Source organism: Crassostrea angulata, chromosome 2 (assembly GCF_025612915.1).
Source record: "Crassostrea angulata isolate pt1a10 chromosome 2, ASM2561291v2, whole genome shotgun sequence".
Lineage (NCBI taxonomy): Eukaryota > Metazoa > Mollusca > Bivalvia > Ostreida > Ostreidae > Magallana > Magallana angulata.
Genome location: NC_069112.1, coordinates 9,239,671 through 9,255,143, shown reverse-complemented (window position 1 = coordinate 9,255,143; position 15,473 = coordinate 9,239,671). Strand labels below are relative to the sequence as shown.

Genomic DNA, 15,473 nt, shown 5'->3' with positions numbered 1-15,473 from the left:
CAATGAACCATTTGTTCCTTTGCATTGCGTCCACAGTTGACCTTGTAAAGGACTTCGGAGATCTTTGCCAGGACCTGGAATGGTCCTCGCTAATACGATGTTAACTTTGGTGAACAACCAGTTTTCCTTTGGGGAAAGTACACATAAACTGAGTCTCCACTTTTGAATTGTTCATAGGACATCTTCATGTCGTGATAGTGTTTTTGTCGTAGAATCGCTCCCTCTGAATGTCGCCTCACTAAGTGATGAGCCCGTTCCATCCAATCAAGCAGAACCCAGACCCAGTCATGCTTTGGTACCTGTTTCCAAGATGAGGGAATATCATACAGGATATCTAACGGGGTGGTAGACTCCCTACCCAGCATAAGCAAGTTTGGTGTGAATCCTGTTGGTTCATGTTGGGACGCTCTATATGCCATTATTACAAAAGGTATGCATCCATCCCAGTCCCGATGATTATCGTCCACATAGTTACTAAGCATGGTAGCTAAGGTTTTGATGAACCTTTCTACCATACCATCAGACTGTGGATGGTATGGTGTGGTTCTTGTTTTTCGGATTTGCAAATGGTGGCACACCTCCCTGAATAAGAGACTTTCATACTGGAGTGTATTAAGACAGGGACTCCAAACTTACAGATTACTTCTTCTACAATTAGTCTTGTTACAGTTTGAGCCTCCATGTTCGGCATTGGAAAGGCCTCTGTCCATTTGGTGAAGTAATCTGACACCACCAGTATGTAGCGATTCCCTTTATCTGTGACTGGGAACTCCCCAAGGATATCTGTTGCTATCCTCTCCATTGGGTAACCAACTTGCAAAGGCTGCATTGGACCTCTTTTTGTCTCGAGTGAAGCTTTTCTCCGTGCACATAGGTCACATCCAGCAACATAACTCCGGACATCGCTTTGCAACCCTGGCCAGTAATAAGCTTGCCTAATCTTGTTCAATGTCTCGGTCACCCCAATATGACCAGAGGTCTTGGAATCGTGCATATGCTGCAAGATAAAACTTCGCGGTGAGAGCGGCATAACAATTTGGTATGTCGTATTGTTGCTTTCTTCAACTCCCCATATACGACAAAGCAATTCATTCTCCAGGACCAATCTATTCCATTGAGCCGACAATGACCTGACCATGTAACTTTCAGCAGTGACTTCGCTGTAGTCTGGACGCTTACCGTCCTCCATCCAATCTTTCACAAGTCTTATATCCCGACTCTCATCTTGCATTTCTGCAAGTGTTTTCGATTCAACAGTGCTGGTGTTTTGACCTCATGCTTTTATGTCCTGGCATAGTCCTCAGGCACATCTGCTTTCTCCCAATCATCAAAATATCCGCATTGGGTACAAGAAACTCTACTTAGCCCATCTGCATTTCCATGTAATCGCCCCGCTCGATGCTCGATTTCCATATCATATGGCGAAATCACCTCTAGCCATCGAGCCAATTGCCTTTCCGGATCCTTAAACCTAAGCAACCACAGGAGGGAACAGTGATCCGTCACAACAAGAAATTTGCGTCCATACAAGAAATGCCTGAAATGTTTTATAAACGTCACTTCTGCAAAGAGTTCCTTCCTAGCCACACGGTACCTTCTCTCCGTCTTGCCGAGATACCTTACTGGTATAAGCTACTACCCTCTCTTGTCCATTTTGGATCTGTGACAAGGCTGCACCGATCGTATTTTGGCTGGCATCGGTATAAAGGATGAAAGGTTTACTGAAACCGGGATGTGTGAGGATAGATGCTGAGGTAAGCTTTGCCTTCAATGCATCAAATGTTACCTGGCATTCATTAGTCTATTTGAAAGCAACTGATGTTTTTGTCAGTCGATGCAGAGGGCGAGCTATTTCAGCAAAGTTTGCAATGAAATTTCTATAATAGCTGCAAAGGCGAATAAAGGACCTTACTTGCGTCTTGTTAACTGGCTCTGGCTACTTTCTAACGGCTTCAACCTTTTCTGCATCCGCCTCAACCCCTTTTTCAGATATAACATGCTCCAGGTATTTGACTTGTTTCGAAAACAGCGTACATTTCCTGGCCTTTAGCTTCAAACCAGCTGCTCTTGGCTTCTCAAAGACCAGTTCTAGGTTGTGTAACATTTCTTCACTAAAACAAACCTTGCCGCGTCACGAAGGCTGTCTTAGGCTTATCATTTGGGTCCAGCTCAACTTGCCAGTACCCTGCGTTTAAATCGAGAGTACTGAACCACTTGGCACCATTCAACTGATTGAGTGACTCATCGATGCGGAGTAAGGGATAGGCGTCTTTCATCGTACGCGTCACACTATTTAACCGCCTTAGTCTACACAGAATCTTTTAGATCCGTCCTTCTTTTGTACCAAGACGATTGCTGACGACCAAGCGCTCTATGAAGGCTCAATGATATCCCTTTTTAGCATGTCAGAAACGTGTTCGTCGACTTCTTTCTGCATATGAAATAACAGACGTCTTGGTGCCTGTTTGATAGCTGGTTGGTTTCTGGTATCGATCTTGTGCTGATCCACTGAGGTTCGACCGACATCCTCATCAGTCTCAGAGAAGAAATATGAGTACCGGATAAGCAAGTCTCTGGCTTTGCCCTTATCGTGGTTTCCAAGAACTTTGGTGCTGCTATAAAACAGCTCTTTTAAATGAAGTATAAATGTACATTTTTTATGTAGATAAATATATAGGAATTCATAACCAGGAGGTTTAGCCTTCTCGTTAAGAATACTGATAAAGTTACAGAACTTGCTTAATAAGCTTACATAGCTTGAGGAAAACTGAATGTTAAATTTAACAATATTTGGTTTAAAAAGATAAAATGTTGGTATACACTTTTCTCTTTCGTTGTTCAACACGGTGTAACACAAAATACAGTGAAATTCATCTTCGATGTCTCTTTAACATAAATTACATAACCTGCTACTTCATTCTATATCATTCCATCTACCAGTTTTAATCGTAAATGTATGGTTAAATCCAGCTAAAACTTGTTTCATATAATTACTTATATAATTACTTATAAGCTAGCGAGTCAAGACATATGACTTGTGTGTGACAAGGCAACCAGCGAGTCCAGCGGTATACCGACATATTGTCGGTGACTATAGACCATGTTATTACTACAAGAAAATACATAATTATCAATAATATTATTTTTACATAGATGACATCTCAATATTATATCAGTATATTTGATGATGATACATGTGATGATTTATTGAAATATTATAATAAACCAACACAAGCTATAATGTTTCTTAAAGTTGTGTAATGTATATTAATATTTATATAGTCAGCATCCTAGGATGTTTATTAGATTTTTTATATCCCCGCTCCGAATGAGAGGGGGTATACTGTTTTACCCTTGTGTGTCTGTCTGTCTGTCCGTCTGTCTGTCTGTCCGTCTGTCTGTCTGTCCGTAACAAAATATTCTGTCGCATTTATCTCGGCAACTGTTTATCGCAGATGCTTGAAATTTTAACACAGTGTTTGTTAAGGCATGCCATATCGTGGGATATATTTTTGTACCAATCGGACGTCAACATCCTGTTAAATGACGACTTTGTTTATTTTTAGCAAAACTTTTCAAACAAATTTCCGTCAAATAATTCTCAGCAACTATTTATCGCAGATGCTTGAAATTTTAACACACTATTTGTTTTGGCATGCCATATTGTGGGATATATTTTTGTATCAATCGGATGTCAACTTCCTGTTAAATGACGACTTTGCTTATTTTTTAACCAGAATTTTCAAACAAATTTTCGTCAAAGATTTCACAGCAACTATTTATCACAGATGCTTGAAAGTTTAAGACAATATTTGTATAGGCATTCCATATCGTGGGATATATTTCTGTACCAATCGGGTGTCAACTTCCTGTTAAATGACGACTCTGTTTATTTTTAGCCAAAATTTTCCAACAAATTTTCGTCAAAGATTTCTCAGCAGCTATTTATCGCATATGCTTGATATTTTAACACACTATTTGTTTGGGCATGCCATATTGTGGGATATATTTTTGTATTAATCAGACGTCAACTTCCTGTTAAATAATGACTGTTTATTTTTTGCCAAAATTTTCAAACAAATTTTCGTCAAAGATTTCTCAGCAGCTATTTATCGGAGATGCTTGAAATTTTTACACAGAGTTTGTTAGGGCATGCCATATCGTGGAATATATTTTTGTACCAATCGGACGTCAACTTCCTGTTAAATGAGTACTTTGTTTATTTTAGCCAAAATTTTCAAACAAATTTTCGTCAAAGATTTCTCAGCAGCTATTTATTGCAGATGCTTGAAATTTTAACACACTATTTGTTTAGGCATGCCATATCGTGGGATATATTTCTGTACCAATCGGATGCCAGCTTTCTGTTAAATGTCGACTTTGCTTATTTTGCATATTCAGTTCAGAGCGGGGGTATCACTAGTGAGCATTGGCTCACAGATATCTTATTTTATTTAAAAAATCATTGTCATCTTTTTACCTTATACCAAAATAAAACAGAATAAAAACAACTTACATTGAACCGCATCTTTTGATATACTGCAAGTTTTAGAGACGAATGAGTATTAGACGCCCTGTCTATGATTTCAAATGTAAACACAAACGCTTTAAAAATAATTAAAAATTTAGGAAACATGTTAAATATCTTTGAACAAGTTTTCAAGTTTTATTATCTTCTTGCAGAAAAAGGTTATTTACTGACAACAATTAGGATGGCTCTATCAAAATACGACTCAACCCGGGAGACTACCAACCTAGCTCGTGTAGCCCGGATAATCCTTGGCCCTTGCACTGACGCACTACGCGCTGTTCTGAAAAAAGAGATGACTCCAGCCGCATTGTCACACAATGTTAAAGTTTTTATGGCCAATCTTCCAAAATACACGAAGCCTCCAATCAGTAAAACTCAATTACAACAAATTAATAGCGGAGACTACTCAAATTTTGACATCCCGCTGCTCTACGTCCTTTTGCGCAACATTTGTTCAATCCCTGAACATAGACTAACTTGGGGAAATAAACCTAGCCGAACAGATAGGAGTGTGTCAGCAAATATTGAGAGACTTCGTTTGATTAGAAACGAGTATTACGGACACGCGACCCACTTTGCTATCCATGATACGGAGTTTATAAACCAATGGAAAGAGGTTTTTTCAATTGTAATTGAGTTAGAGGCGTACATTGGAAGCTCAACTGATCTCCAAGACGCTGTGACAGAGATCAAGTCGTGTCCCATGGACAGAGAAGTAGAACAGAAATTCATAGACAAATTGCTCCTTATTGAAGAACTGCAAGGTCAGTTAAATGTCACGGACGTGATTACTAGTTCTTAATTGTTGTTCTTAAATGTTTCATACACACTATTACTATAGTGTATTTATAAAAGAAACGCACTAAATACTAAAAAAAGAAAAAAAAAAGACTAAACATTTTTTGTTTACTGAATTTCATGTCCTATAACTTGTACTTCTTATGTTTAATTTTCAATATGAACATTTTAAAGGTACATCTTAGTTTTTACCCTTTCTAGGTATGAGAAAATAATAAGTTTTGTTTTTATTTATTATTTTTTTTTTCAGACAGAATAGCAAGTCTAGAAAATACAAAGGTTCCTTTTCTTCTGAAAGGTATGGCTATTTAAACAATGAAATGTACAACTGAAGTTTAGAAAAAATGTCATAACGTCATACATCTGAATAGATGTAAAGTTTGAGGGCTTTCCATTTTCATAGTCCGGTTTAAATAATTCATTATAACAACTTACTGAAAGCAGAAAATTAGAAGAAAAAAAATATATACTCCTTACGTGCTCCTTTTAATTGTATATGTTCTTGTGTTTTAGAAAATATCAGATACACTAGACACACTCAAAATATATGAGATATATTATTCCGGCAAATACTTTAACGTGATCTTGTGGGAAATGCATAACATCATGTCAATGACAGTGGCATATATAATCATGCTACTAGGATATGCTCTCTCTCTCTCTCTCTCTCATTTTTAGCCGGGCTCTGTTGAAAGCAGAGTCCTGGCTGTAGGCAGGCAAATCGCCAATGCTACTATAAAAAGCACAACTTCAAAAGTAAACAAGTTGTTTTTGTTTTTTAATTTCGAGAAAATTGTGTATCTTTTTTAGTTTTCTGATTAATAACGTGTTTTAAAAACAAGACTATGCATTTTGGACACATACAATGCGCATGAATTTCCATAAACTACTTTGCTGCGCGTCGAAGAAATGGGGATTGAATTTATAACGCTTGTTGCAAAATTTAAGGCAGCAACTGTTGATCTTTTTTCTACTAGACAGACATATTTTTGTTTATAGCCGCTTATAGAATTTGGTCGCTCTTTGACGCTTTGCCGACATTAAAAGCATGAGAGAGAGAGAGAGGTTAATTTCAGTTTTTATTACACAATATGCATAAAGACACACCAAAACAGCCCGGTTTTCAGTACTTCAGTACTCTGATTATGTAAGCATACATAGTTCTTTGACTATATATTCTAGTATTTGGAGTACAGCAATCCTAGCATTTGGTATGCATCAAATTGTTACGATATCCTAGGTTATAAACATTGGTAAGAACATATTTGTTGTAATGATTTGTGATTTGCCTCGGTCGACACAATTTTATAATAGTTCGCTTTTCCGGGCTGTCAGTTGACGCTTTTACAGACGTTTTTAAAGAAATGTTCTAGTCGTAACTATCGTTTAAAAGTCCTCTGCTAGTTTGAAAATAGCTTCAAATTATGTATGTAATTGACATACAACACACAGACTACATCACAATAGAAGATGACGAAGATTTGAAATGTTTTATAAAAACTTTAACTATTCATGACTAAACACTCAATTACAAAGTTTTGACAATTTTCACGCTGGGTCGTGCCTACTTTCTGCAACTCTTTTGATACATTAAAATTTTAGTTTATTAAGTCTCCCAAACGAAGTTTGTATATTTATTGTTTTTGTACGGTTCTTATTTTTCCTCTTTCCCGCTCTCAACTTGTCCGTTGCGTTTCTCAGAGATGGCTACACAGAATTGTACAAAACTCCAGGATACGTTAGGCCTGCATATCTTGATGGGCAAACTGGTTTGATTTTTTTCATTTTGGGTTGGCCGACGACTTTGGGGGGGGGGGGGGGGGTCAAAAGCTCTTTGGGTGTAACATTGAACCTTATGGGGAAAATTGTAGACTTTTGTAAATGGTTATAACTTTTAAAACGGACAAAGATAATAATATAGGGTTTTCAGAATCATATATTGACTTTTACAGGCAATATATATGCAATATGTAGTTTTTTTTTAGATCTGACCCCTGGGGTCATCCCCACCCCCAAGGAATTGGAAATGACCATATATCTTTGAAACTCTTAGAATTTTCACCCCTAAACCATATATATTCTTGTTCAATGTGTTAAGTGGCATCAAATGGTATGTAGTTCATTGGCCCCGGGGGTGATCCTGACCCACGCAAACAGGAAGTGCCCGAATATCTTGAAAACGGTTAAGAACCCCACCCCTATACAATATTATCTTGTTTCATGTGTTAAGGGGCATCAAATAGTATGTAGGTTATGAGTCCATGGGGTGATACCGACCCCCCTAAAACAGGAAGTGCCGGAATATCTTGAAAACGGTCGAGATCCCCACCCCTTAACCATATATATTCTTGTTCCATATGTTTAGGGGCATCACATGATATGTAAGTCATTGGCCCCGGGGATGGTCCTGACCCCTCTTTAACAGGAACTGCACAAATAACTTTAAAACGGCTAGGATCCCCACCCCTTAACCATTAATATTCTTTTTCCTTTTGTCATGGAGCATTACATGGTATGTAGGTCATTGGTCCAAGGGGTGGTCCTGACCCCCCACAGCAGGAAGTGTCCAAATATCTTGAATACAGTTAAGATCCCCACCCCTTAACCATTTATATTCTTGTTCCTTGGTTCATGTTGGTTCACCTGATGTAAAGGACCCCTGGGGAACATCATGAAACTTCAGAAATAAAAGTTCTAAATATTTTAGTCTCCCAACGATTGCCTTGTTCGTTTGGGAGACTTTATAATCGCCCCAATTATAATTACATTTTGTTTTTATTGAAAACATTCCAAACCAATTTATTTGAATTTGAATTGTAATGACAAAGATTATATGTACATATCAATACATTTAAAATGACGAAAACGCATTTGTCTAGAAACTTTTTGGACAACCCTCATATATTTAACAATATGCAGGGTATACATTTTGACAAATGGTTTTCATTGGAATGATATTCTGAATTAAGGTAAAGCTTTTAACGCTTTATACACAGTAACACGTTATTTCACAAACATATTGTCCAGAGCTTAATAAATAGGTTTGGATTTTGACTAAACTTGTTAACGTTTTATAAATTGTGTATTAATCGTAAAAAAACAATTCTATGATTTTTTTTCTTCAGATATTTCGAAATGGACAGAAGACGACAAAGTGTTTTTTGAAACACACAGCTTTTCATCGATGCTTGGAAAAGTAAGAAGCCAGCCATACGTGATGTTTGTTGGTGTTCCAGGCTCAGGAAAAACGGCAACAGCACGTCACATTGCCCTCGTATTGCAGGGAGAAGGGTACGACCTATTGTCAATTAAAAATATAAGTGACATTGAAACTTACTGTGATCCACAGAATCCGCAAGTGTTTGTTATTGATGATGTATTGGGAAAGTTTGGCTTAGACGTGACTATGTATAATATATTAAAAAAGTATGAAGATATTTTGACAACACCAAAAATGTCAAAAACCAAGGTTCTTATGACATGTCGCGAGCTTGTGTATAGAAACAAAAAATTATCAACACATTTTTTGAGTCAAGAACGTAATGTAGTATTGTTAAATAGTAATGATAATGCGCTTAATGATAATGACAAACTTAAAATATTAGCACGATATCAATTAAGATCAGATGTGTTGTCCTCAACTCAGATCAAATCATCATCAAATATGTTTCCACTTTTATGCAAGTTGTTTTCATCAAAACCAAACTTTAAAGATTATGGTTCAACATTTTTCATATCACCAGTTCCATGTATTTTGGACGAATTAGACAAAATGAGTACAGAATCCAACAAGTTTTATGCCTCCTTAGTTTTATTAGTGGTCAATCAAAACAAGTTATCTGAAGATATTTTGGACAACATTACAAATCTAAGAAACGTTAATGAAAAAAAAAAAATCATTTTAGAAGCCTGTAAAGTGAGAAAAGATATGGAAAGCTTCAGGATCATCGATGCTTTGTCAGAGATGGAGAAAACCTACACAAGGAGGTTCGGTAGTGAGTTTACCTTTGTTCACGACTCCATGTTTGAAATTGTTGCGTATCATTTTGGTCGACGGTTTCAAGGGTTGATACTACAATACATGAGCAGTGATTATATTGCCCATTCCATCAAATTGGAGACAGTCGATAGTGAGAACATAGAAAGTGAAGAAAAGACATGTAAAGACAATAAGCAGATTAGAAAAATTACTGTAGAAAATAGTGTAATTGACCTGTGTATAAAGTTACAAGGATCACTTCATAAAGCCTTTGCTGAACGTTTGTATATAGACGTAGAAAATGGGGAGTGGTATCACGTTTTTGGTAATGAAGCTCTGAAACTCCCGTCAGTGGTTCAAGCTTTTATTGAAGTAATGGCGGAAAAACCTTATTCAAAACTAAAATCCTTATTTTATTCGGAGATGAAAGACACAACAAACTTACGTCACTATGTAAACCAGGTTGATCGCATTCATGTAAGTGGTGGCCTTGAAAGGATGATCAATGGAATGTTGATCAACGAGAGATTTAGCAGATATTATGAGACCAGTGTTAGGGCAATAAGCTGGGTCATTTATCAGGGACACAATCAACTTTTACAGTATATAATTGCTAGAACTATACGCGAGCACAGCAACAGCGATGATCTTTTTCGAAATTCATACAATGAATGCAAAGAAAATAATCCAGACGTGATCAAACGTGGAACCAACAAAGAGTCAGTATTTATTCCAGAAAATGTCCTGCCAGACGAACAAGAAATTGATACTGACAATGTGTCAAAAAGTTCTGGAGACGATTGCATGTCAGGCGAACAAGATAATGATACTTTGGGTATGTTCAACTGTTGTTTGCTCTGCTTTGGCTATTGTGTAACATCGGATTCACATATTAACAACACCAGTAAGTACCCTTTGACACCGTGTGCAATGGAGAGCGACGAAGATTATAAAAAGACAGACGAATCAGAAAAACACCCAAACAGTATTGATGATGACATGGAAGTTGTTGGCACAAACATGGAATCGGAGATTGACTCATACATTGAACCTGTCATTGTAGAACACAATCGGCTGCTTTGCCTTGGTTGTTATAGCGGTGATATCACCACCGTAACAACACTACTAAAACACGTCAATAAACATGCAATGGACATAACAGAAAGCTGTCACAGACGATCTTATTGGGTAATGAATCCACTATCTATTGCCTGTTCTCTGGGATATTTAGAAACTACAAAAACATTGATAAATATTGAGTCTAATATCAATTATAAAACTGATTTATTCACACCACTCATTGGTGCTTGTGAAAATGGTCACATTAGTGTAGTTAAATTGTTGGTAGAAATAGGAGCTGATGTCAATGTTGTGTGTACAAATAAATCACCACTGACAGTTGCATGTCGACAAGGAAATTCAGATATAGTTTCAACTCTGATAAAAGGAAAAGCTTGTGTAAACCTTTATGACGGTATGGATACACCACTTACCGCAGCTTGTTCTTATGGGCATTTACATCTTGTTAAATCACTGATTGATGCCGGTGCTGCAGTAAATCTTAATATCAGTAACTGTACACCACTAACAAAAGTATGTTATAAAGGACATCTTGATGTAGTTCAGTTATTAATTGAAGCAGGTGCTGATGTGAATCTCAATGAGAGTGAGTATACACCACTTACAGGAGCATGTTGTAACGGACATTTAGATGTAGTTCAGAAATTAATCGAGGCAGGTGCTGATGTTAACCTCAGTGACGGACAGTGGACACCACTTACAAATGCATGTTATTATGGACATTTGGATGTAGTTCAGAAATTAATCGAGGCAGGTGCTGATGTTAACTTCAGTGACGGGAATAGTACACCACTAACAAGAGCATGTTATGAAGGACATTTAGATGTAGTTCAGGAATTAATCGAGGCAGGTGCTGATGTTAACCTCAATAACGGGCAGTGGACACCACTTACAAATGCATGTTGTTATGGACATTTAGATATAGTTCAGAAATTGATTGAGGCAGGTGCTGATGTTAACCTCAATGACGGGCAGTGGACAACACTTATAGGTGCATGTTATTATGGACATTTAGATATAGTTCAGAAATTGATTGAGGCAGGTGCTGATGTTAACCTCAGTGACGGGAAGCGTTCACCACTCAGAATAGCGTGTGAAAGAGAACATCTTGATGTTATTCAGTTTTTATTTGAAGCAGGAGCTGATGTGAATCTCAATGAAAGTGAGTGTACACCAATTACAAGAGCATGTTTTTTTGGACATTTGGATGTAGTTCAGAAATTAATCGACGCAGGTGCTGATGTTAACCTCAGTGACGGGAATAGTACACCACTTATAAAAGCATGCTATTATGGACATTTAGATATAGTTCAGAAATTGATTGACGCAGGTGCTGATGTTAACCTCAGTGACGGGAATAGTACACCACTTACAAGAACAATAGCGTGTGAAAGAGAACATCTTGATGTAGTTAAGTTTTTATTTGAAGCAGGAGCTGATGTGAATCTCAATGAGAGTGAGTGTACACCACTTACAGTAGCATGTTGTAACGGACATTTGGATGTAGTTCAGAAATTAATCGAGGCAGGTGCTGATGTTAACCTCAGTGACGGGAATAGTACACCACTTACAAGAGCATGTTATGATGGACATTTAGATGTAGTTAAGAAATTAATCGAGGCAGGTGCTGATGTTAACCTCAATGACGGACAGTGGACACCACTTACAAGTGCATGTTATGAAGGACATTTAGATGTAGTTCAGAAATTAATCGAGGCAAGTGCTGATGTTAACCTCAATGACGGACAGTGGACACCACTTACAAGAGCATGTAATAAAGGACATATAGATGCAGTTCAGAAATTGATCGAGGCAAGTGCTGATGTTAACCTCAATGACGGACGGTGGACACCACTTACAAGAGCATGTAATAAAGGACATATAGATGCAGTTCAGAAATTGATCGAGGCAGGTGCTGATGTGAATCTTAATGATGGGGTTTTTACACCACTTACAAGAGCACGTAATAAAGGACATATAGATGCAGTTCAGAAATTGATCGAGGCAGGTGCTGATGTGAATCTTAATGATGGCAAAATGGACATAAAGATATTGCTCAGAAATTGATTAAAACAGGTGCTGATTTTAATCGTTATAGAAAATACATTCACCGTTTACAGCGGCATTAACTTTTTAATATTTGGATATTGTTTGAAAACGTTTTAAGCAGAAGAATATGTCAACCTAGTTGACTATAAATTTAAACCATTACCTGTAGCATGTAATAAAGGATATTCAGATAAAGTTAAAACTAATTGAAGCAGGGGCATATATTCACTCAAATGACAAAAATCATATACCAAAAATAGGATCATGCCGATATGGACATTTGGATAAAGTTTAAAGATTAATTGAAGCAGATAAGGATGAAGAGGACGATATAAAGAGTTGACAAAATTTACATTCTCCGGTTTGTGCACTTCCTCTCCTTTGTGATTGGTAGCCAATGCATGATGTGAACATTTACATTTATTTCATTGGTTGACATACTGTTCGGCGCAAAGGAGATAATTTTCTGATGTTCGTTTTCACCCACGACTAAACATATTTCGTAGATTTCAAATCTTAAAAAGTGAGTAAACGGAAAAGCAGTACAAATTGCTACGAATGAAATTCAGCCTTTGGTTTTCAGGTCAAACTAGTTAAAAATAATATTCTATAATATGTATTGAAATGATTTGTTTTTCTTATGGTATTGTTTATTTACATATTGATACAAAAATGTAAAAAACAAAATGATGCGGTGTGGCTTATTTCGGTTAATGTATAGGTTATTTGCACCTTTGATAGGTAAAAACTAATATAAGTTAAAAAAGATGCTAAATGCAGTGGCATAACTTTGATTTTATCGTAATAATACGATTCTACGACTATTCCTGAAATATCTTTTACCCTACTAGAGTCGATCTAAGCTTACAAGCTCGGATACGCATTACTCAGTTTTAGACACGTAGGCTTAAAAGATACATATTGACATAAAATGTTCCACTCGCCAAGCTATGTAGAGGAAGGTGACATTTATATAAAAAAAGATTAAACTGTCTTTGATAACTAATTGCTGTTTATGGTTTGCTCTTAAGACAGTAAGCTTTTTTTTAAATAGCTAAACTTGTTATTTGATTTAAGGTTGTAAACTGTTCGTCCATTCTTTTTTTTTGTTCCAACTTTATCTACATCCGGCTTTGCCATATGGGCAATGGACAGTTAGTTCTTTTGAATTCACTCAGTCTGAAATTTGTCAACAAGACGAAAGGGGGTCACAATAGCAATGGAGCAAACGTTTCCCTGTTTGCAGCATTAATATACATGTGGTTATGATTGTATTTGTATGGTAGTATTCATTTCTTTTTTATTGGTATTTATCTTTAGTTCATTTTGTTCTTTGGTATTTGATTTAAATTTGGATTTTATAACTAGAATGGTTTGTTTTTAATGCATTGATTTGTTTTTTTAATATATATAAACAATACTTATTGACTTAATGTCTCTTGTCGACAATCGTTTAAAACTAGTTTTAGTAAATATACTTAAAAATATTTGGTTAAGTGGATTCATTTATTCGTGAGAGATCATTAAGCAGAACAAGTTGGAGGTACTTTTCAGCATTCTTTGACTACGTTGGTAACTTTTGAAATTGGATATTTGAAATTTAATGTAGGATGTATTCCTCAGCATCAACAAAAAAAATATTGGTTTTAATTTAGGTTTGTTCTTTGTAATGTCGATATGACTTTAAAATGAAATAAAATTATTTAAATGATTGAGGGTTTGTTTTTTCATTGGTTTTGTTTTACTTTATCTAAAACTATAACTTTGATTTTCCTTTCAGCTTAACAGAAACAGTAATGGATAAAAGAACTATTATGTTACCTTTGAAATTTAAGAAATAAAAAAAAAATTCTTTAAATAAGCGTAGATAAATATTGCATTAGCCTTAACAATAATTAAATGTTGTTGAATGTTCTTCACAACCGTTTAAAACACAGACAAGACATAAAAAGCAACGTAAATTGATTTTAAGATTTGTCAAACAATACAAACCGGTGAAATGTTAATGAAAGATGCGAAGAGAAAAGAATATTTATCAGATTCGTAAATTCAATCTGCATGGAATTCAACACATATCATTTTTATACTTCTTTGCCCCCAAAATGCCGTTATCTCTCGTATTCCAGGTAGGTGGTAATGCTAACCTACAAGTAATTAAATCAAATATTTTTCAATTCATAAAAAACTTCTATTTATTTCCAAATGTGAAACGTATTTGTATAAAATGCAACCACACAATACAAAAAATAAGATTCAAAATGCTTTGTGAGGACAAAACACACCAAATAAATGAAGTTTTATTCCCAATGGTTTCTTTCAAAATCAATTATGTTTGTAAATACAGACTGTGAAACGTACAAGTAAACAACACACTAGTTACACGCTTGCTTAACGGTTCACACGAAACGTTAAACGGTGCATACGAATTCTAAATGGTTTGCACGAAAAACTGAATGGTGCACAAGAAACGGTTCTCGAACGAAACGATCAGCCCGCTTTTCACATAATTTGAACACGATTTTAGCTCGATATATTTTCGTTTTAATCGGGTCCTCTCAATTTTAGCTCACCTGAGCTGAAAGCTTAAGTGAACTTTTCTGATCGTTTGTTGTCCGGCGTCCGTCTGTCTGTCTGTCTGTTAACTTTTTACATTGTTGACTTCTTCTCCTGAACCACTTGACCAATTTCAACAAAACTTGGCACAAAGCATCATTTGGTAAAGGAGACTCAAGTTTGTTAAAATTAAGGGACACGCCCTATAAAGGGGAAATAATTAGGATTTATTGAAAGAACTATATACGATAAGAGTTATATTTGGCCCCCATAATTCGCCATTTTTTAAGCGTTTCGGGTACAATAAAATGTTAACTAATTTTTTAGAAGAGTTGATATAAAATATATTTTTCATCTATTTATTTGATTTATTTGCACTCCCTAGCAGTATATGACATCAGAAGTGACGCCATTTCTATAATTCAATCAAAATCGGCTAAAAATTGACATTTTTCTTATATATTTACGAATGGGAAATATAGA

The 15,473-nt window shown here is 36.1% G+C and overlaps 1 protein-coding gene and 1 pseudogene across 1 annotated transcript; both read left to right on the top strand.

The window, feature by feature from the left end:
- Window positions 1-15,473, top strand: part of LOC128173868 (multiple epidermal growth factor-like domains protein 10) — a 110,136-nt pseudogene that overhangs the window by 45,867 nt on the left and 48,796 nt on the right.
- LOC128172967 (uncharacterized) lies at window positions 4,689-14,153 on the top strand. Its single transcript, XM_052838705.1, has 3 exons — window positions 4,689-5,295; window positions 5,580-5,627; window positions 8,455-14,153. Exons 1-3 carry the CDS (start codon window positions 4,713-4,715, stop codon window positions 12,453-12,455), a joined length of 4,632 nt encoding a protein of 1,543 aa, XP_052694665.1. The 5' UTR covers window positions 4,689-4,712; the 3' UTR covers window positions 12,456-14,153.

What these genes read in the sequence shown, in the direction of transcription:
- LOC128172967 (XM_052838705.1), top strand. Translation starts at nt 4,713, where the DNA reads ATGGCTCTATCAAAATACGACTCAACCCGGGAGACTACCAACCTAGCT. An exon ending in CCTTATTGAAGAACTGCAAG is followed by an intron (nt 5,296 to 5,579) that starts GTCAGTTAAATG and finishes TTTTTTTTTCAG; the next exon opens with ACAGAATAGCAAGTCTAGAA. An exon ending in GGTTCCTTTTCTTCTGAAAG is followed by an intron (nt 5,628 to 8,454) that starts GTATGGCTATTT and finishes TTTTTTCTTCAG; the next exon opens with ATATTTCGAAATGGACAGAA.